The sequence below is a fragment of the Meleagris gallopavo genome, chromosome 1 (genome assembly GCF_905368555.1).
Source record: "Meleagris gallopavo chromosome 1, MGAL_WU_HG_1.1, whole genome shotgun sequence".
Classification (NCBI taxonomy): Eukaryota; Metazoa; Chordata; class Aves; order Galliformes; family Phasianidae; genus Meleagris; species Meleagris gallopavo.
This window is the reverse complement of record NC_139404.1, coordinates 91,161,066-91,183,393: the sequence shown is the minus strand read 5'-3', so window position 1 is coordinate 91,183,393 and position 22,328 is coordinate 91,161,066. Positions and strand designations below refer to the sequence as shown.

The 22,328-nt window shown below is 40.3% G+C and overlaps 1 protein-coding gene across 8 annotated transcripts in view; it reads right to left on the bottom strand.

The window, feature by feature from the left end:
• LOC104913789 (cell surface glycoprotein CD200 receptor 1-B-like) overlaps positions 1–17,631 on the bottom strand; it is a 136,857-nt gene extending 119,226 nt beyond the window's left edge. Inside the window, exons 1-9 of one of the 8 annotated variants that reach the window (XM_085240802.1) lie at positions 17,506–17,631; positions 16,773–16,943; positions 15,333–15,450; positions 14,148–14,292; positions 12,670–12,978; positions 11,123–11,371; positions 10,148–10,249; positions 8,717–8,760; positions 6,913–7,399 (exon numbers count right to left, since the gene is read on the bottom strand). In XM_085240802.1, the coding sequence (XP_085096928.1) occupies positions 7,283–7,399; positions 8,717–8,760; positions 10,148–10,249; positions 11,123–11,371; positions 12,670–12,978; positions 14,148–14,214 (888 nt within the window). In that variant the 5' untranslated portion in view covers positions 14,215–14,292; positions 15,333–15,450; positions 16,773–16,943; positions 17,506–17,631 and the 3' untranslated portion in view covers positions 6,913–7,282. Of the gene's footprint in view, positions 1–6,912; positions 7,400–8,716; positions 8,761–10,147; positions 10,250–11,122; positions 11,372–12,669; positions 12,979–14,147; positions 14,293–14,546; positions 14,762–15,332; positions 15,451–16,711; positions 16,944–17,010; positions 17,316–17,505 lie in introns of those variants that run through there. The other 7 variants (XM_085240807.1, XM_085240789.1, XM_085240794.1 and 4 more) reach the window with 7 other exon arrangements.
• Between the last annotated feature and the right edge of the window lie 4,697 nt (positions 17,632–22,328).

The following is a 22,328-nucleotide window of genomic DNA, read 5'->3' as shown; positions in this document are numbered from 1 at the left end:
GCTGTAAGCTGAACCTGCGAGCTGGGCACTCACTATCAGCTGGGGAGCACTAGGAATACCCCAAGTTTGCACTTGCTGCTTTCGAGCCATTAGAAACTAAGCCAGTTTGCTGGGTGCTCCAAGGCTGCTTGACAATCTGAACTCCAATATTAAGCATGGACTATAGGCAGTTTCTCTTCATAAGCACATTCCTGACCCACGCTAAAACTAATATTACTAATATTAATGCATCTGCCAACAGATGACTACAGAAAATAACAGTTATAAAAAAAATATCAGGAAAGGAATACGGACACCAGATTTAGTGGAATACAGCCACTCAGTACTGGAGCAGTTGATACATACGGAATTCCAGTTGCATTTTGCTTATTTGGCAAGCCATATTTGAAATACGTGATTTTCTGAGAATGTGCTAGAGGGACGATGACAGCTGTAGCTAAGAATTAAGAATATTATGTATTTAGAAAATCATTTTCTCCATGCTTTAGCATAATCTTTACGTTTTCTTCTTCCCTCATCTGTGCCCTACCCCAATCTGTTTCCTACATCATAATGAAAACAATGATATCAATAACTCCAACAAACTGCTGAAGCTGGTCATAGATGGCCAGTAACAACTACCAGCTGTTATTATTTTTTTCTGCCTTACATCAGAACAGGAGAGGGGATTAAAATACAGAAAGGAAAAAAAATCCATTAGTTTGAGATGCACTCTACAATCACTATGAGATAGGATTTCCATGTGTGTATCAGTAATTCACATTCTTTTACCTAAAGAAGGAAATGATATGCAAGCAGTATTGCAATAGAAGAAAAAGACTAGGACTTTGAGTTCACATGCACACACACAAAAGACATTTCAGGTTACTATTTCTGCATAAACTTTGCATTTTTTCCCTCACTAGTCTGTCTAATAAGGTCTTTCATAATATTTATATGTAATGAAATGTTCTGTTGATAGGAAATCGTTAAGAAATTAATGTCAAGGAAAAATATAAAATTTTTTCTCCATATGCTCAGAGCTTCATGTGTAGACAGAAAAACATGCATGCATACTCACTGAGAAATAGGAGACTATTGCTAGTTGTACAAGAACAACAATGGTAAAGAGTGTGATAGCAAGTGCAGCTGGTAGAGATTCATACCTGGATGCAAATGGTGCCCATGATGGTATCATATCTATGCACACGTTAACTTGTCTGATGCAGGAGGAAACCCTAGCTGGGCACTAGTTTCTCTCATTTGATTCTAATCTGCCTGATTTAAATATTTAAAGCAAGTTGAAGGCAAAGGCAGGCATCCAGGCCTGAGTTTCTCACTGTCTCACTCACCTTTTTTTCCACACAGCGCTCTTCTCACACAAGATATGAAGTGAGTACAAGAAATATATTTCTGTATTAAGCACACTGTTCTGTATGTGGTCACTTCTTTAGCACAGAAGAGATGGTTTTGTACTTCCTAGATTATAAATCTAGTATAAAAAGGATTTTAGCTTTTTCTCCACCGTTTTTCTTTCAGACATACACATGGAAATCCAAAATACAAGCCCAGCTAGATACAAATACTGTGACATATAGGCACTGTTGGGACTGTGGCAGCAGTCAGACAAAATCAAGTAATTATAGAATCACAGAATGTCCTGAATTGGAAGGCACCCACAAGGACCACTGAGTCCAACTCCCAGCTCTGCAAGTCTGGGATCCAAAATCCAAACTCTATGTCTGAGAGCAGTGCCAAGGCACTCCCTGAACTCTTGCACTTGTGGCCATGCCCACTGCCCTCTGGTGCAGAATCTTTCCTTCACAGAAAAATAGAAGACCAAGAAGGAGGCCAGGTCAGACCAATCCCAGTCAACATCAAGAAATTCAAGAAACTGTATCAACAAAACGACCAGAAAAATACATAGGAAACTCATAAGTAGACATAGGGGTATATCAATAATGGAAGAATATGGAAGAAGCAGAGCAAAAAAACCTCCTTATGCTGTTATTTCTACTGTCATTGGGGGAAAACTTCACTTTTGCAAGTTCACAGTGAATCTGTGATTTGTAATACCATTTGCTTCTTTCTCTGAAAATATTACTGCTTATAAATAAAGAAAAATGGCACCTGTTTTCCGTGCTGTAGCTAGAGCCACCATTTCTTGCTTATATACAGATTTTTAATAATGGGTGCATCAGAGATAGTCTCATTCAAAAACAGCAGGACATTGTGTCAGAAGTGCTTTGTTGAAGCAAGTAAAATCATCAATAACCAAGTTTGTTTGAAAAGCCTCATGAAAAGATGTGTGCTTTTATGACTCCTTGCTGCTGTGAGAGAGTAGCACAAAGTAGAACAGAAATTATGAAGGGGAAAAAAAGAAAAAGAAAAAAAAAAGCTCATTACAAAGTTTTTGCAGAATAATGGAAGACAGATGTCTCTGCGGATCATATAAAATTATGCATATTGTGCATTTATATTTGGTAGGTATGCTCCGATTTGTAGGCACTGAAGCGCAGCAGTGGTTTACAATCAAGAGAATCAAGTGAGTGATTCATTTCCTATTATATACTGGCCAAAAAAATAAAGGAGACTTAGATTAAGCATGTCTTTCAGGGGAAGTTCAGTGAAATGCACTAGTAAGTTCCAAGTCTATTTAAAACGCATTGTTTTTTCAAAAATAAACATTTCTTTTAAAAAATTAATTGAGAAGAACTAGGGCATACTAAAAAAACTGAATAGAGAACACAACTGTCTTTGATGCTAAAAGGGAAAAAAAAAGAGAACCGGATGCTAAATAATTAGAGAAGATAAAAATCAATAAACTGAGAAAACTGAAGCACCAGAACATTAGTGGGATAATAAGGAAATAAAGAGAAAAGTGGGTAAGCTTAAAGAATCATTGATAGCACAAGAGTGAATTATTCCAAACAGGCAATTGGCAGGATACGTAGTTGATATCTCACTTGGTTCAGTCATGAGCTCTTCACTGACCTCCAGCGCATGAACGATGCATGCAGATTATGAACACCAAGCCAAGTAGTGGAAAACAAGTTAAAAACAAGAAAAAGAAAGAAAGACAAAAAAACTAGATCACAAAGACATCAAAACCAGTAGTCCACAAGGAGTGGAATTCCACAAGACAGAATTCCACTGGAGTTACTGTAATTACTAGAATCAAGCAGAGTATTCTATCCTCATCAGAGAAGAAAAGCCAGCAAGGCTAGACAAAAAAAATACAGCTGTAAGAAATACCAGCTTAGAACTTCAGCTTTTCACTGACCTGGCTTTTAGGAAATCTGCTTCATTTCCAAAGTCTGCAGGAAAAATCATTTATATTTCCACCCTGATGTTGAAATTTGGAGTTTAAATCTTATTCGTAATCTGAAGTTGCATTCCAATTTACGTGGTCCTAAACACAGTTTTTTATCAGCTATTGTTTTTTGCTACTTTCAGTTAATAGAATGAGAACAGAGAACTGTACCACAGTTTTGCGATATCTCCTGTTACCAAAAGACAAGTTGCTCATGGGTGAATCAGATTACCAGATGAATCATTATTACTAGGAGTGCCCTACAGACAGTATGAGTGAGAATAGAAACAACAAGCAGGAGCATTTTTACCTACATTTTCTGCATGGAGGAATTCAATGACACACGTTTGCTTCATATGTACTTCCATGTCAGACTGCCCCTCTGCTGCCATCTGTCACACAGCAGCAACATGTAAAGGAATATTGGTGAGAAGGTTCAATTTCTACTGCCATACCACCAACATTTGCCTTTGCCATCATGGGACAACGTTATAAAATCAGAGACATTACTTTTGGAACAGCCCTCATTTAACTGTGGCTTGTTCACCTACAGGCTACAACTTGTGCAGGACTATTTTTGCTATTATACAAATCATATCCTCACACTTGTATGTATATATGCATATATATATATGAATGTATGTATGTATCATATATGTATGTATCATATCTTCACACCCCTAACCATATATCTGGCTAGGGGTGTAAGGATATGATTTCTACAGAATGTGTGTCTTTGTCAGAATGTGCAAGTAGCTCATTCCAATGCCCATTACCCCTTAGTAGCTCTTTCACAATATTTTCTTAGCCATTTTTCACAATTCCACACAAGAATACATGGACTTGTATAAAAATCAATCAATTGCAATCAAAAATGTCTGCTCTGCTTACATTTTCTTTCAGACAAAATCCATGTAAGCACCAAAATCATGCAATTAAGGAAAGAAGCATGGTAAATATATAAATTTCCTCAAATTGATTATTTTTCAGATGAAATTCCCGCAAGAGACAAAATACACAATTTGTACTATTCTTTGGATTACATTCATGTGCCTTCCCTATTACAAAACCAGCATGACAGAAAACATCTAAATTACTTTCTTGTTCTCAAAATACTCGACAGATAAACTTCCAAATTAAATCCAGGTGGGAGACAGGATCTTTCTCATCAGCCTGACCATGAAAACAGGAACTGGGCAGGAGCCAAACAGCAGCTTCCATCAACTTGGGGAGGGCTTCTGCATAAGCCCTGCTGCTCTGGCCCAGTGGCTGAGCACTGCTGCACACGTGTCCCTGCTTCTTAGAGGGAGGGAGTTGACGGAGATGGATTGAGGTGCAAGCTCAGCTCAAGTCTTTCAAGCAGAGAAGGAGTCCAACCCATAGCTAGCCAAATCTTCCCCTTCTTCCCCCTTGAGGTATGCATCTCTTGGCTTTTAGCCCTTTGGTGTGCAGCTCATAAGACTAAGAAGAACGACAGTCCTCTTTTAGGTCTGTCAGAGAGGAAAACAGTGGAGTCCATGTATAGTTCTGATGCTGAGGGAAGAGTGTGGAGTTCTTCCCATATGACAAAAGCTTGTATTTCACCAGTCAGGATCAGAAATAAAGGTAGCCAGTGACAGATGAATGGAAAAAGCAATCAGTCACACAATTAAGTATGAAGCTGCAACAACCCAAAATCACACTTGTTCTCAGTCCCTAGCTGTCTTGTTTCCCTCTGTCAATCCCCTTTTCCAATCTACTCTGCTTTACTCTCACTGCTTCCACACAGACTTCCTCACCTCACAGACCTGTGTGTCTTACACCAAGCACCAAGAACTTCCTTTCTGAGCATCCTCATAGGCCCATTGCTTCGCTAGTCCCATTTTCTTCCTGTCAAAGACTACTCCCTTAGAAGTACTGTCAGGTCACTACAATAGCTATCACCCGTTGGCAGCTTAGATGTGGTCCAAAAGCTCCTGTGAATCACAGATAGCTAAGACAGAAAAAGTGTATCTGAAACTACCTACCACTAGTGTTGTGACCATAACACATTTAAAAGACAAGCAGAAAAAAAAGTAAATTCATAGAATTATAGGATGGGTTGGGTTGGAAGGGACCCCAAGGGCCATCAAGTTCCAACCCCCCTGTCGTGGTCATGGACAGCATGTTTTTCAGACCTGTCCAATTATTATACTCCAAAGGGCTTTCCCAACAAAATCATGTCCCTAAATTTTATTTTCTGTGTCTGCATTAGGTCTTACTGTTTGACATTTCATATGGTACAAAGGAATCATGAGAAGTTCTTGCACTGCACACTAAAAATCACAAGACATATGGTGTGCACTATGGTCATAGAAAATAGACTGCTTCACAGCCTAACGCTCTCGTGTTTGACTGAAATGTCATCCTGAGGTCTGGCTGCAGTGGTCCAGCTTCGGAATCAGTATAGTTGTAGCCCTGGTTTAGACCCAATTGGGTAGTTCTCTAAGAAACAAGACATCTTTCTGCTGTTTTGGAGGTTTCCAGAAACAACTAACTCCATGACAGCACCCTGGCTGTGGAAAGTCCAGGCTGACATGGAAGGAAAAAAAAAGGTGCTGAATTGCACCAGTTACACACTGGTACACAGGCCAGCAGAACTGGGAAACCACTCACTACTGAAAAAATGCTGTCAATGTCACTAGAGCTACAATATGGTTTTTCAACTACCACCACTGAAAACCTCTTTTCACTTATTTGAAGCTGTCACTTTTTTCTCCCAGAGGCTGTATTCATGATAAGGTACAGATGACATGTATACAGCTCTGAGGTAGTGACCCACCACTCCACTTGGTATGAACAGACTACCTTCTGTAAGCACTTTCCATGAGCCAAGGAGTTATTCTTCATGCCTTTGTGTTGTGGCTGATAGGAAAGCCTGGAATAGCATCAGTATGTGCTAAACCATGCTTATTTAGAAGTGATAAAGAGAAGTGCAATTAAAAGGCACAGAAGGATCCTCATGCCTGAGAACTCCTCCAACAACAAGCAGACAAAGACCATTCAAAGCACACACTTAAGTATACTTTGGTGCTGCATTAGTGATCCAAAAATCTTCCACAAACCCAATATATGAAAATGGAAATTATCAATCAGTCACTATTTTTCTTCTACTGGGTAAGGAGATTGAGAAGAAATAAATGGCTTGGTTAGACTGTTTTCAAGCAAGCAGATCACCTGCATTTTTTACAAAGCAGGCTGTAATCTTGGCTTCTAAGAAAATGGACCCAAAAATAATTTGAGATAAATATTTGCATATTTGCATATTTATTTCAAAATGAATCTTAGAAAATTTCCCATTGTGATTTCTCATTTCCGCATCAAGTACAAATTCAAATTGGCTTTCTTCTACCATTAAAAATAGAAAGTATAATTGAAAATAAACACATTTAAAAAAAAAAATGTTGAAAAATATCAGATTTTCATCTACCACATGTAACTATCTACCTAGAACAAAACTCTTTTATTCCTGTATTTCTTTCAAAAAAGACAAGATCATCTTGTCTTTTTTTTTTTTTTTAGGGCTCCTTGTGGCACTTCCTGGTTTCCATCTTGAGACTGGAAAGAGAATCTAGATGCTAAGGTGGTCTACAAAGAAGTGATACATTTTCACCAAGCCTTTTATTCTGTCACAGAAATGTATCAATTACAGATGTAAGGGGAAATGGCACATACCTCAGAACCCATTCTCAAATCAAAATCAAATGTGTATTTCTCCACCTCAGCCTTTACAAGTTTCAAGTGTTTTAACAACTGTACTGATATTTACAGAAAGAGAGGAATCAGTGACTTAAACAGGTTGCTCCCCTGGCTCCCTTCATGTCAGGAAGGAGAAAGGCTTTTCTTGGTCAGTTTAGAGTATTCTGCTGTCCTGCTGTGCATAGGGTCTGAGATTTGCTTGATCAAGGACAGGTTCAAGTAACTGAGTATAATTAATAGTTGAGCCGGTACAGACTGCTGGTGCCTACATGGTTAATAGCTCATAAATGTATTTTGTGGTTTATAATTCTGATATATTTTCTCTTGTGAGACATAATGGTCTATCACTGGTGTGTTCGGATGCAAAGATGTGAAACTGAAGTTTTCAGTCTGCAAAATAAAGAAAAACACAGACCACTATATTATGTTAAAGAATTTTTTGGAACCTCTATAGAGGCCAACAAAACAAAACAAAAGAAAACAAAAAGCAAAAAACAAAACAAACAAACAAACAAAAAAAAACAGGATCAGAAGAAATCTGGCAGTCAACATTAGTTTTGCAAAGGATCTGTGATGGTATTTCTCTAAGCTCCACAAGGCAAAGGGGCAGGGCATATTGGTTGAAACCTGAGTTTGTGGAGAGACAAAGTCTGAACAAGACAACATTTTGAATCTCTTTTTCTTAATGAGATTGAAAACAAACATTGAAATGTCAGTATTTTCAACAAAATAGGTCATAATGACCAATATTAACTTATCTGACAGAAAAAAACAGGCAGGCCACAGGCATTCCAGTGTAGGCACTTAAACTTACTGGAAGATCTCAGCAGCTCCCACTCCCGTCAGTCAAATTGTGCAGAATACCATGTAAGAGTATACCAGGAAATTAATCATTCTGACTTCAGAGCACCATTTGACTAGTTTACAACAAACAAAGCACACAGCTATTAATTTCACTGTGAGCAGAAAACTAAACATGAAATAATTGCTCTGTTAGGGTGGATTAGATGAAGCAAGAGCCCTGATGAGAGAGTAGCATGCTATCATGCTGTCAAATATGTATAAGGACACCCTAGAATAAGAGAGGAAACTCTAAAACTTGCAGTGTCAAACTTAACACTGCTGTTTCTTAGCTCCTGCGTGTCTGAACTACAACATAAAATATAAAAATTTCACTGCTGTTTGTGTTGTTCATAGGGCATAAGGAACTGCATCCTTTTCCCTCATTGTAAAACCTGTCTGTTTCCATCACATCTTTAATCACAGTTTTCTGTCATCAAGGGCAATACGTACTCTTAAGCGAAAGATTGGTGCTAAGATTAGAGTGCGAAGCAGCATTGTGAACATATTAATGCTGGAGAGATCTAAAATTTAGCTTGAACGTTGCAAATGTGACATATTGTATCCTTAAGCAGGAAATGCTTTACTCTGTTCTCTATCTGGTGCGTAAGCAATTACTCAGATACTCTGAGCACTGAAGTTATGACCACTCAAATAACAGATACCCTTCCAGACACACTGCTCCTCATTCCATCCAACCAGCACACGTGGAGATGTGTTGGATTTTTGTCAGAGCAGCCACATGTTTTGATGAAGAAAAAGACTAACACACACAGCAACAACAACAACAACAACAACAACCATACACTCCCCCTCCCCACCCCACCCTCAAAAAAAGCATCAAAGCAAAAAGAAAACAAAGCTCACCACAGTCTGTACAGACTGATGTGCCTTCTTCTGAAGACAGGAAGCTGGAAGAAGTATACCAGGAAATCAAAATGGTTTCATGGGACAAGGTGCACAGCTGTTATATCCAGAGTTCTTCTCTAGCTTCCCTCAGCAGCTGAAGGATTTTTTTTTTTTTAAATGCTCTCACTAGTTAAGTTCTCTCCTTTTATGCTCTGCCCCTGAATGTGTTATTGTTTTATTTTCCCCTTTGCTGAAACATTTGGTTTCCCTGGGAAACATGGTTGAATTGACTCATTTAGGTGTACTTTCCTGAAGGGAAATACTGGGCCAAGAACCCACCTGAGTGCATTTTCCCCTCTCCTTACCTGCCCCAAAGGAGCTCTTTACTGTGTAACAGTGACATGCTTCTGTCAGAGAGCTGTAAGCACCTGTCATTGCCTCCACTACTGACAGCAGCTGCCCTTCTGTTTTCTTCTTCTGCCTTTTCTGCTCTTTCTGCCTCCACTCATACTCCCTCTTGCCAACCCCATCACTTCATCTGTTAAGACCTGATTCATTAATTACATCTGCAATCTAATATTCGCAAGGGGCGGGGGGGAGGGGGAAATCCGAGCAACACTGAGCATAAGGAAGAACCCTAGGAAAGTAATAAAGGTAGAACAAATGCAATGCAGAGGAATAGGGCACTCTGGTGCTCTATAGATTCCCTCTATTTATAGTTCACTCCCTTCTGAGTTGCCTCCTCTCAATGCTTCATACCCTCCTCTCCCAAAAACATCCTTGCTTTCAGTTTCTTTCTTCCAACCCTCTTGTTTTCTCTTCCTCCAATTCACTTAGGCTTTTACTCCATCTGTACTTCATCACAGCCATCTCAAGAGTGGGAAAGCATCACATGAGCTCTCGTTATCTACTTATTCAGCATGAGCTGACACAATGCCAATGAAATCTACACAGACTGAGAAACTATCTGTACCAGAGGGAAACATACATTTGACCTTTTCTTACACTTGCTCAAGGGAAAAATTAGAATTGCCAGGATAGAGAAAGGACTGATTGTGACCGGCCATTAGGACTAATGCTTAAACTAGTCTTTAAACTCCTCAGTCTTATGTGTAGAATTTTATATTGGTAAATTCAGAATCGATAAACATAATTCAAAAAACTCAAAAGCCACCCTACTCATAGCAAGTATTCTTCTCTCCCTGAATAACTCTTTGCCTCATATGTAATACATTAATAGTATAATAACAATGACTCTTACGAAACTCCAGGCTTGTTTTAAAATTCCATCCCTCCATTTATTATTTCCAAATGGTCAGTACACTATATATCAACATTTTCCTCAATCCTCACCCCCCAACCCACTCTCAGCCATAAGATACATATCTTAGTACCCACACTTAGCCTGCAATGGAACGTAAAATATTTCAAGTTCATCAAATGACTTACCTCTGCACCTTAAAATCAAACATAATGTCACTCCAGCACCACAGACAACAGCAAGACTTGCAGGAAGTCCAATCTGGAGATATTGGAGCCTGGAGGAATCATCTGGGTTGAAAAAGAAAACCAGTTACAGAGCTAGATGTCAGTACCCACTGACTATATGATGATGGTATCTAACTTAATGAGAAAAGAAAAAGAATGCTCTACCCCCATAGCTTCAATGAGAGACAGACGGGATGTCTAGGTGCCAACCCACAAAAGGAACTGTTTCACTCATCCAGTGTGTACAGACATACTTCCATTTTCAACACATATATCTGCATGGTTTCCCTTTGTGCAAATGATACTAAAAGTACATCAGCAGAACTGACCAGACATCCCTCCGGAATTTTGTAATTAATGACTGGTCTGTGTTAATTTCCATCCTTCATGCCCCTGCTGAGATATTTTGGTGATACAAGCACTATTTAGATTTTTCTTACAAATTTTGATGGCAGAAACATATCAAGTCCAGCACAGCCAGCTTAACCTTTACTACCTTTGTCTCTGGGAAAGTTTGCTCAAGAGTAGCACACAGCCACTCTCCACTTTCTCCAGACCATCAGCATTGTGGGGAAGTGGAAAAATTCAGCTCAAGGGGTCCAAAGTTTCACATCAAAAAATCACAGTTACTGTAGAGAGAACTTCTCTATCATCGCTAATAAAAAAAGGATCACTGAAAGAGAATAAGGAGCTCTTGTAACTTAAAATGGAGATCCAAGTAAGCTCCCACTGGAAACTTCCTCATACCATGCTGTGAAACATTTGGTTTCAGTTGACTAACTCTGAATTACTAATTTCTCTATCAACATGCACAAGAATTTTGGCGTTTCACCACTAAACAATCTGCCAAGTCCTGGCATTCAGTGGAAACAGCTGCAAAGAAAATCACAGTCACAAGAGTATGATGTAGAACAATTACAGAATGATGTTCTTTACCTGACAGATCTAGGGAGAGAGTCTGGTTCACAGCTGGGTGGGTAACCAGGCAGGTGACATTAGGATGTGTGTTGTTAACCCAGCTTATGTAGCTGACCCTGGTCACTGTTCCGTTGAGGTGGTGGACATCTTTCTCAACACTGTGATTACTTGCAGGGATCCAGGAGATTTTGGCAGCTGGTTTTCCAGCAGTAGCTTGGCAAACAGCCACTCCGTTCTTGTCAGAGGTCAGAGACAATGTAGGAGGGACTGCAGAAGAAGTAAATAGACTACAGTCATTATGCCAGAGTAAGGTCTCTAACTGAGAAACAAAAACAGTACTATTTTTTAGGTTTTGTGTGGCCAACTTAAGATATTTTAAAATAATTCAGAATATTAACACCAGCCATCTTTAGGGGAAAAAACACATTAAAGTCCAAGGTAAATATCTCTAAAAATTGGTAGCTGCACTTAGAATTGTGGTTTCCTCACATTTTCCAAAGGATGGCTATAACTGTAACAGAAGATGGGATGTTGGATAGGGCTGGATTAAATTAAGATTTGAAAGTATAGCAGTGCATATACTGAGCAAAACATCGTAGCTTGCTGAAGCTACAAGCTAAGAAATTCGTAGTATGGATAGAAAGGAGGAAATGGAGAAATACTATTCTGCCTAAAGCCTAACAATTTATGTTCTGCATTTGACAAAACAGATTCTGCAAGGAAGAAGAAAAAAAAACAATATCAAGGGACAAATATTAACAGTAGCAATTACTGATTTGCAGAATAATTTTCCCATAAGACTTCCAAGTATTACTAAAAATCAACTAAGATGATCAGAACAAAAAATCCTCTCATAAGTAAAATGTTTCTTGCAATTTAAGGAAAGCTAGAGATAATCTACGCATCTCAGAAAGATTGTCTGATGCATTGCTTTTGTTTCCTAATACTTTCTCTTCCTGACTTGGTTGAAAATAGCCTAAAATCATTTTTATTTCAGTGATACAGTACTACAACATTCAATGCTTCTGGAAGAGTTAAATATTTCCAGATAATGTCCGGAAACTCTTGCTTCCTTCCTATTTGGTCCTTATCCAAACAAAGTACACAATGTGTGCATTGTGAAATTTGGTTCAGCTTTAAGTAGCAATATTTATTTAGTATCATCTGTTTGTACTAACTTAACCAACAGTGTGCACTCCTGTTCGTGTGAACATTCACACAGCATTCAAATTCCATGTTACATCCAAAGAACTACATCAGAATCTATCCAGACTGTTCATCTGGAACATCTGAAAACAGTTCCTGATCATGAGGCAGAAACAAAAAAAAACAAAAAACAAAAAACAAAAAAAAAAAAACAAAAAAACAAAACAAAACAAAAAAAACAACAACTGATTATTTCTCATTAAAACAGCCCTATGTCTTCATATGGCTCCTTGCCCTCTCCAGTCATACTAAATCAAGTTTCATCTTTATCTTCAATCAAAAATCAATTTGGTCCTTTAACAACAACTCAAATCTGTTTTATGTCCACACAACAATGAAAAAGCACAGGTGCGTCTTACCTATGACAGTCAGAGAAAAGAAAAAAAGAAAATTCCCCTCACTGCTGACAATTTCACAGGAGTAATTTCCCTCGTCATTCAGGTTCACAGGGTAAATACGTAGAGCTAGGTCGTGGTCAGGTGAGTATTTCCACATCATCCTCTCACTGCAGTTCAACATTCTTGACTCATTGAAATCCCTTCTATAAGCGAAAAAGCAGGAAGTGCTGGATTTTATCTTCCATGTCACCATTAGCAAAGACAGCTTGGACACTGATGGACAATCCAACACAGCCTCATGGCCAGCCTCCACATTCACCCTTCTATAAGCTACATGGGAAAAAGAGAAATAGAGAAAGAAAGAAGAAAAAAAAAAAGAATCATAGAATGGCTCGGGTGTGGAGGGACCTCAAGGATCAAGTTCCAACCACTTTGCCACACTTTGCCCCCACTTTGTGGGGCAAATAATACTAGACCAGGCTGCCCAGGGCCCCATCCAATCTGGCCTTGAACACCTCCAGGGATGGGGCATCCACAACCTCTCTGGGCAGCCTGTTCCAGCACCTCACCACTCTCTCTGTAAAGAACTTCCCCCTGACATCCAACCTACATCTTCCCTCCTTCAACTTAAAACCAATTTCCCTTGTCCTGCCATTATTTACCTTTGTAAAGGATTGACTCCCTCCTTTGTAGTCTCCCTTTAGGTACTGATAGGCTGCAACGAGATCACCCCACAGCATCCAGGCTGAACAAGCCCAGATCCCTCAGCCTGTCTTCATAGGGGAGATGCTCCAGCTCCCTGATCATCTTTGTGGCTCTCATCTGGACCCTCTCCAACAGCTCCATGTCTTTCTTTATTGGAGGCCCCAGACCTGGACACAGTACTCCAGATGGGGCCTCACAAGAGCAGGATAGAGAGGAACAATCATCTCCCAGTCCCTGCTAGCCACCCCTCTTCTGATGGAACCCAGGATTCCATTTGCTTTCTGAGCTGCAAGAGCACACTGCTGGCTCATTTTAAGTTTTTCATCCACCGGGACCACCAGGTCCTTCTCTGTGATAAGGTGAACCGATTACAGTGTAAGAAAAATCTGGGATAGCAGTGGAACAGGAGTTGGACTCAATAATCCTTATAGGTCCATTCCAACTCAAGATATTCTATGAACATATACCAATAAGAAGAGTAAGACTCAAGATCATCTGGCATAGTAGTTGATGGAGCATATGTGATAAATGGGTATATATCTGTTTTTTTCTGCCAGAAACCATAGCTCTGCTGGTGTTTTCTCATCTGCACAAGAGATGGATCTTCAGATTATTTGTGTTGGATCCCTATTAGAAATAATATTCTATGCGACTCTGCAAAGCACAGGATTATTTTGTCAGCTGACGTGATATCATTCTTCATACTGGTGAACTGTAAAATTTCAGTGTACCTGTGAGTCAGCAATACAGAGTATCAAACAGTGCTGAGTGCAGCTTGAATCTTCCTCACTTACCTGACCCTCCAATCAGGTGGATCATCAAGAAAAGGACTGCAGCCTGAACTGCCCATGTCTGAATCATCTTCAGTGAAAGGAATCAGCACTGCAGTAACAGAGGGCAAAGGAAATGGTGCGTAGTCGCAAGCTGTGATGCAAGTCCCTTCAAAGAAAACAGGAAGAAAACCTTTTTTTTCTTTGAAAACAGAAGTTGTAAGAAGGACCCCATGTCAAGTATCGTTCTTACACTAGAAAGAAGAAAGCAAAAAATGCTTTGGAAACAAAAAGGATTTCTGTTTACAGTCAAGTTTTAAAAACCCAAGATCTCATTTTCCCATCATCTCCAGTTACTCACTACTCACAACCAGCTAGCACACAGATAGTTACAGACCTCTTACTGCTGCTTCACAGATTTACCTGCAGAAGATGAAAAAAAGACTTTGCAAGAGCAAAGATGCATGCATCAAACTTTTTTTGAAAAAATCAAGGTAACAGCATTTGTGGGAAAACTCTGGACCTGGACTTGGCTATTTGAAGGAAGTAGCCCAGAGAAATGTTTAAATGTTTGCCCTGCTTTTAATTTCTCAAAGGGTAACTTCATTTCTGCAGTAGAAGTGAAAGGTCAACTGTCTTTTTGTGAGAGATCACAAACATGAGCTTGTTTCCTGCTTTTAGAGACACAGAGAATGAGGAAGCATTTTATTATTAACATGATTCCATAATTATGTATACTTTTCAACAAACCATATCTTACAAATTGCTAGCTTCTTTTTGGCAAAAGGGCTGTTGCTTGAGCACAGGCCTGATGAGAAACATTGCTGGTACTTTCCTACAGTCGGTTAATCATACATAAATAAACCCAAATTTTTCTGGCATATTTGTACTATGCTCTACTGAAAAATAGGGCTATGTATTCCCACAGTCAAAATACTATCCTTTTCTACTCAGATCTCAAGACCTACAGCACCCTACTACAGTTCCCGCTGGCTCGGTCACAGCAAAGGGTTCCCAGCCACTGCATTGCTGTAACCTTATCACTGAGTGACAAAGCAGAGGTCTCAGTGTGTGCCTGTTTTTATGACACCGCAGTAGCCATACCCTGGCTGGAGTTTTCTGATGTTACTGTCAAAATCTGCAGCCACAGTTTTGTCTCAAGGCTCCTTCCCACCTTCCCATGAAGTTACCCGATTTTCCAGCACTCACCTCTGCATTTCTTCAAGCTCTTCTTGGTCCTTTCATTGTTCTCTCCTTCATACCACCATCTGCATCGCTTTAATCTCCCACACACTACTGGACATGACTGGAAAATGGTGTTGCCATCCTATGGGAAGTGCAGATATGTTGTTCTCATTCCTAAGTCAGACACCAATACACATCTAGCTAGCAAGTGTCTTTCTGACACAGCTGATTTAGAAACGTCATACGTGTTGCAACAGGACCTTCCTTTTGGGTTATTTATGGTCATGCTCTGTTCACACTCGCATTACCCATATTAATACAAGGATGCTTCAGTGAAGGTACTGAGAGGAGGAGGGACACATATATATGTCCTTCTATGTATGTAAAAATATATCAAGTAAAGAAAAAAAAAAAATAGAATACTGCCACACTTATGGAACTGAAAAAGAAGCAATAGTGCTACATTTGTGATCTGAGTGCAAGAGGCAACAATACTCAATGCAACTTATACACGATGCAAGATGTATGCACATTCTCACAACAGCTTGATAGCTTTTCTGCACAATTCTAACAAAACACCAATGTATCTGGATGAAAAGCTTTTACTGCAGCCTGAAAATGCTGATGCAAGCACATTGATCAGTATTCTACAGCTAACATGCAAGTAATGGGTAATGTAAGTCTTATATTCCCAAACTGTCAAATTTCATTTTTGTTCACTTTAAATCTTTGCCACAGATGACATAACTTTTGTGTTATTTAGTATCAATGAAGAAGTTGCTTTTTTCTATAATTTAGATAAATTATGCATGCAAAAGCTGCTTTCGTGAAAGAGCTTGTTTTTTCCTAAAAAAAACAACAAAATATTATTTTTGGCCGAAAGTGTGCACTGAATTAGACCCAATTTGGAAATTGTTTTTCTGCCTCTTTCAAAAAAAAGTTCTCCGCAATGTTTATCAGAAAATTCAATATTCACCGATGTTGATGGATCCATAAATATTCATATACAGCATATTATGACATTGGAACTTGTCCCAGAGAACTATCATTTTTTAAAACGCATACAAGTCATGTATACACTAAACTTATTTGCTCAAAAGAACAGACATTAATGATTAAAAATGGGGCCTTACGGAAAGAATAGAGAATGTCACTCTGCTTAAATATTCATGTATGAAACACTGAATTTAGATTGCAATTTTTAAGGTTCACAGTCCTCAACTGCTTACGCCTCTGAGCAAGAAGTAAATCTCAAAGTAGAACCCCAGAAGGAGAAACCCAGCACAACTGAATCCAATTCATTTAAAAGCAGCAAATGAATGTCTGTAGATTGTCTTGTATCATTTCCTTTGATGGAATTAAAATGCCCCAACAACTGCATTAAAATAAATTAAAGTTTTAACTCAGCCTCGATGGTGGTGTCTGGCATGAGACCCCGCAATGCATGTATCACTCTCCCATTACCCTCCACACTGCAGCTGGGAATGGCACTGCTCACGCTCGGTTGCCTCTCATGAATGCTGAGGGGAAGGAAGTTGCTCAGAATCAGCCTGGAGAAGGGACCTCCAGCTCCAGGAGCACGGGAGGTAAAAGGCAGCCGTGCCAGCACACTCTGGTCCTTAGATAATCTTAGTCCTGAGGAGGAGAAACAAGACGTTAGCACAGAGGCCCAGTTGGGATGCTGGTCCCAGCTTCCACGCACCAGGGAACAGCTCTGGAACACCTGTAGCTCCTTTCTGGTTGTCCTCACGAGAACAGAGAATTTAGAAGTGGCTCAGCTCAGGACAATTTGTCCCAGATAGTCCCTATTTTCTTTGCACTGTTCACAAATTTCTGTTGATGCTCCCAAGATTATAGCATGCAGCTGACTTGTCTCGCAGACAGACAGAGCTCCTTGCCCTCCTGCGACAGCTCAGTGAAAAGAAACCATCTGGTGGTACATTCCCCCAGAAGAGGATGTGACACAGAGCTAGGGAAATACCGCGTTCAGACATGAGGAACAAAACGCAGCCTCTGGTTGCATTATACTGTGTATCAAATACAAGATGCAAGCCCCGAGCTATGTAAAATGACAATTAAAGTGGATTAATAAAAGCCAAGTCCAACATAACGAAAATATATTTAACACAAAGCGAAGAAAAAAAGGTGCTGCTCATAAAGAATCAATGCGAGCAGTGCATCAGTCATCACCACAAACCTTTGTAAATGTCACATGGCCATTGCCATGATTAACAGGAAAATATGACGCTGCTTTGCAGTGGAATCACATTTTTAAGTGTAGCAAAGATCTTCAGAAGCCTGTTCCTTCCTCTGGGCAAGGGAGGGGAGGAAGGGATGGTACAAAGAGGAACCAGTTGCGTGTAGCTACGAGCTGCACCACAATGAGTCAAAAGGCAGAAGCCAGCCAGCGCTGTCTGACGTGGGAGGTACACAGACAGCCCCAGATCAGCCTTCACCATTAGCTGCCCTGTGAGGCCTCAGTAACTCTGTAAGATGGAATACCTCCTGATAACATACTGCAATAAAAAACAGAGCAGTTCAAATAGCAGTCTCAGAATCTCCCTTTTCTCCTCCAAGTTTTCACAGCAGCCCTCAGACATTGGAGCTGTAGCAGTTACCTGGGGAAAGGAAGCAGCAATGGTGTCTGTGTGTCTGCATTTTCTCCGTATCTTAGCCACAGGCTATTTTCATGCAGCCTATTTTCTGCATAGGAAGCTTTGCAGAAAGTCTGAGAGCGGTCTGCAGCCTCCACTCATGGGACAGACTCTGTTCAGCTGGTGTCTCCAGATGAAAATGAAGTCATAAAATACAGGAAACCTTTGAAGGCTCTGGAAAGAAGACAAATCCCATAGAATTATAGAATTGTTTGAGTTGGATGGGACCTCTAAAAGTCATCTAGTCAACGTCCCTGCAATGATTACATACAGCTACATCAAGTGTCCATCCAGCCTGACCTTGGGACGAGGCGTCCACCACCTCTCTGGGCAGCCTGTTACAGTGCCTCATCACCCTTAATGTAAAAAAACTTCTTCCTTATATCCAGTCTAAATCTCCTCTCTTTTAGTTTGAAACCATTTTATCTTGTTCTATCACCACAGACCCTGCTAAAGAATCTGTCGCCTTCCTTCTTACAGAACCCCTTTAGATACTGAAAAGCTGCTCTCAGGTCTCCCCAGAACCTTTTCTTCTCCAAGCTGAACAGTCCCAGCTCTCTTAGCCTGTCCTTACAGGGGAGGTGTTCCTCAGATCCTTTTTGTGGCCCTCCTCTGGAGGTACTCCAACAGGTCTATTTCACTCCTGTGTTGAGGACTCCACATCTGGATGCATCACTCCAGGTGAGGTCTCACCTGAGCAGGGTAGAGGGGCAGGGGCAGGTCCACCTCCACTGACCTGCTGGCCACACTTCTTCTGATGCAGCCCAGGATACGGTTGGCTTTCTGGGCTGCAAGGGCCATTACTGGCTCACATCCAGCTTCCCATCCACCTGCATCCCCAGGTCCTTTTCAGCAGGGCTGTGCTCAATCCTTTCGTCCTTCAGCTTCTGCTGACAGAGGGGGGTATGTGAAAAAGAGTGGAAAGAGCTCTTCATTCTCAGAAACTGACATGTATTTAGGGGTTAGGGGAGGTTGCATCCTTTCTCTGTCCTTAGCTACCCTCCATAACTACCTGCTGCTGGCCACTGCAAGTGGCACTGGGTAGATGGACCTCTGGTTTGACTTCATAGCCTTCTAGTGTTTTTATTCTCTGAAGGATTACCTAACACTGAGAATGCACTCATGAAGCCCTCTCCTAGCACAGCAAAAGTTTGTTAGTAATGTTAGAGAATGGAGGAACTTCAGCTTCTGCTCAAACTCATTTGTCTTCTACTTACTGGCAAGTGAAAGTCATAGATAATTACCAGCTACAAAATTCAGCCCACCCAGTTCATGAACCAGCCTCATTCAGTTCTAAATAAGAAAAACTACATAAACTTTCTCTATAAACTGGAAAATAGAGGGTAGATGGCTTCCTGAAAGGGAGAGAATTGCTTAATAGAAAGAGCTGTCAAAAGAGTTATGAAGTGTTTGTACTGAAATAAATAATTACTGTTTTCTGGCAACTTATATCTGAAGGTAAATAGGCTTAAACATTCCTCCTCAGCAGGGTGGATGTTTGCTGTGTCTATGCGTTCAATTTGTCAAAATATTAATGATTAGAAAAACACTAATACTAACATTACCACAATGTGTTTTTTCCCTAGCAGGGTGAAAAACAAGCAAAACAGCAGATGAGTGTATTGCCTGTTTGTTTGCTTTCTTATTTGTTTTTAGTAGCTGTAATTCAACAAAACAGGTGTGAATTGCCTCTCCTTTCAGAAATATTTACCTTCTTAACACTGGCCAATCTAGAAAATAGCCTGTGAAGTTATTGCCTGAGCTAAATTGTACACCTCACATCCATAGCTGCCTTGCAGCCAACCTGTTCAGAAAGCCCATGATGGGAGTAGGACCAAAGGATGAATAGCAGTAAGAATAGCCTCTGGTAAGCCTGTTCTCTTCCTTGCAGGAAAACAGATGTTTGCCTTGAAGAGGAAAATACAGAAACAGCCCGTGAATGTAACATCTTGATTTTCCAAGGTACAAACCACCTGTGGTTCCCACTGATGTCAGCAAACATACAGTGGGACAAACGCTGCTGATAGTAAAACCTTTAAAACCTGAAACTTCCAAGATAAATGTCCAGAGGCTATTACATTGCCATTTCCAGAGACTATGAAAAATGATTTCTATTTTAACTACAGCTAATCTACACTCACTGGACCAACACAGTAAAGCCCAGCAATTTCTGTTCTTGGCCCTATCAAATCCCCCTTACCAATTTTGGGGTCATTAACCCATTGTTCAGAGGCTTCTCATTTGATCCTAATGCTTCAACAACAAAATTTATCTTCAAAAAAGGTGTCCATTACTTTGGCTACTTTAATTTCCACCCCTTGTGGACTGCACCACTTCACACATTTCCCATGAAGAACCAAGGAACCAACAACCCAAAAGTACAGTTACCACCTTCAGAACTGTGGGATAATCCAAGAAATAGACTCCTAAAAATTCAATAATGAATAGAAAATAGATGATTCATAGGTGGACACAGCTCCCTAAACCCTTCAAATAAGGGTAGGCACATATCTCAGATTCCTTGGATGAAAGTTTCTCTCCCATCCCAGCCTCAGGAATTGGCCTTTCCTTACACAGCCAAATGTGAGCCAATGTACCATATATCCTGAGCTTCTTACAAAGCTGCAAACTTCAAATAATCCCCACTTTAAGAAGAATAAAAATAGCAGTGGAAACTGACATGTAGCAGAAACAAAATCCCAGGTGGACCTTCCTCACCTATTAGTAGATCTTTGGTCTAGCTTCGCTGATCATGGTTTAGGCAGTTCTGAGCATGGGTAGAGCCACAGGATTATCAAGACTCTTTCCTTCAGCTGTTCACTACTCCTTCACCTCAGTTTGGAAAGGATTATACCCTTCAAAGCTACAGCTTTGTTCTCCATGGAGAGCTGTGAACATCCCTGCAAGAACTGCCCCAAACTCAGTTAGGAGTCCACTGCTCCACAAGAATCTGTATAGTGAGTCCTTAGACTCATCACTCAGCAGATTTTTACACACCTTTATTTACAGGAAGGGAAAACTTTGCTGCCTCTCCTGTGTTTGTAGGGCACATAGACCAGCACTGCCAAACATGAAGTTCATACTATTATGAAGTTCATAGCAAAGGAGAAGGTTAAAAATATTTATTTCAATAGATTCTTCTTTTTTTCTTTTTTTCTTTTTTTCTTTTTTTCTTTTTTTTTTTCTTTTTTTTTTCTGTGGTTTATTACTGGAGTGGAACAAATAAATGGTAAAACAAAACATACAAAACACCAGTGTCACAGCAATGTTTATCACTGCCTACAATCTTCTGGTGCCACCACATAAGCCAAAGAGGATGCTTCTGCTTTTATTTGTATCGTTCTTCACTATACAGGCTTCTCTGCTGTCATAAACTCCCCCTCTCATGAACTAGCCTAGCACTCATAGTTCTGTGTCAATTAGGGCTCAGAAGAATTCACTCTGGTGGCTTCCAGTCCAACTTCAGATCCCAATTCTTGTCCATGCCTTTAGCAGTACTTCTGGCAGCATTATGCTCAGCATAGTGATGGGTGGTGCATCCTACAGCACATCCTCGTTCAGGTCTGTGTTGCTGGAACTTCCCAACCCTTTCACAGCTCATTGATTTGCAAGTGGAAAATGTGACATGAAGTTAGGTCAGCCCCCCTAAATGTTGATGTTATCGGCATCTGTGCTGTGGTTGTGCCTATGCATGTGCTGCTATAAAAAAAACAATGTATAGAGAAATACAGACGCACAAGTTACTAGAGCTGTTGTATTCAAGTAGCAAAGTATTTAGGGATGTTTGGCATCACAGAGGTGCTGGGAGGACAGGGGTTAGCATCAAAATGAAGGTAGGAATGCAAAATGGTGCTGGCAGTGCTTCCCCACCTTTTTTTGTCACCACTTTTCCTTCTCAACCCCTGCTTGGACAACCTATAGATGCATATCTCACAGACCTCCTACTCAGCAGCAAAAGGTCCTTGGGCTATTTGCTGAGTCTCCATCATCAGAAATCTGGGTTGCACGTTGTTTCTGCACGGTTTATTGTCAGAGCGAGTTTATGACTCCAGTTATGATAAATACCCTCTAGCTAAAGGAATTTCAAAATGCATCCATGGGGATTTACCGCGTGTGCCTTTGAACTGCATAGACTTCCAGCAAGCTGCTGTCAGAGGATGCTTTTCCTGAACCTATCAAGTAAAACAAAATAGGAAAGCAAATTCAAAGTCCAGATTCAATACTTTGGAATTTAGCATTGCTGCTCAACCAGACCTACACACTTGTGCTGCAAGGCTGGTATGAGTGTGGCATGTGTGGATTTCTCCAAGCTAGCATTAATGCAGTTAATGAGGGCACAAGCAACAGTGATCTCATTATGCCCATA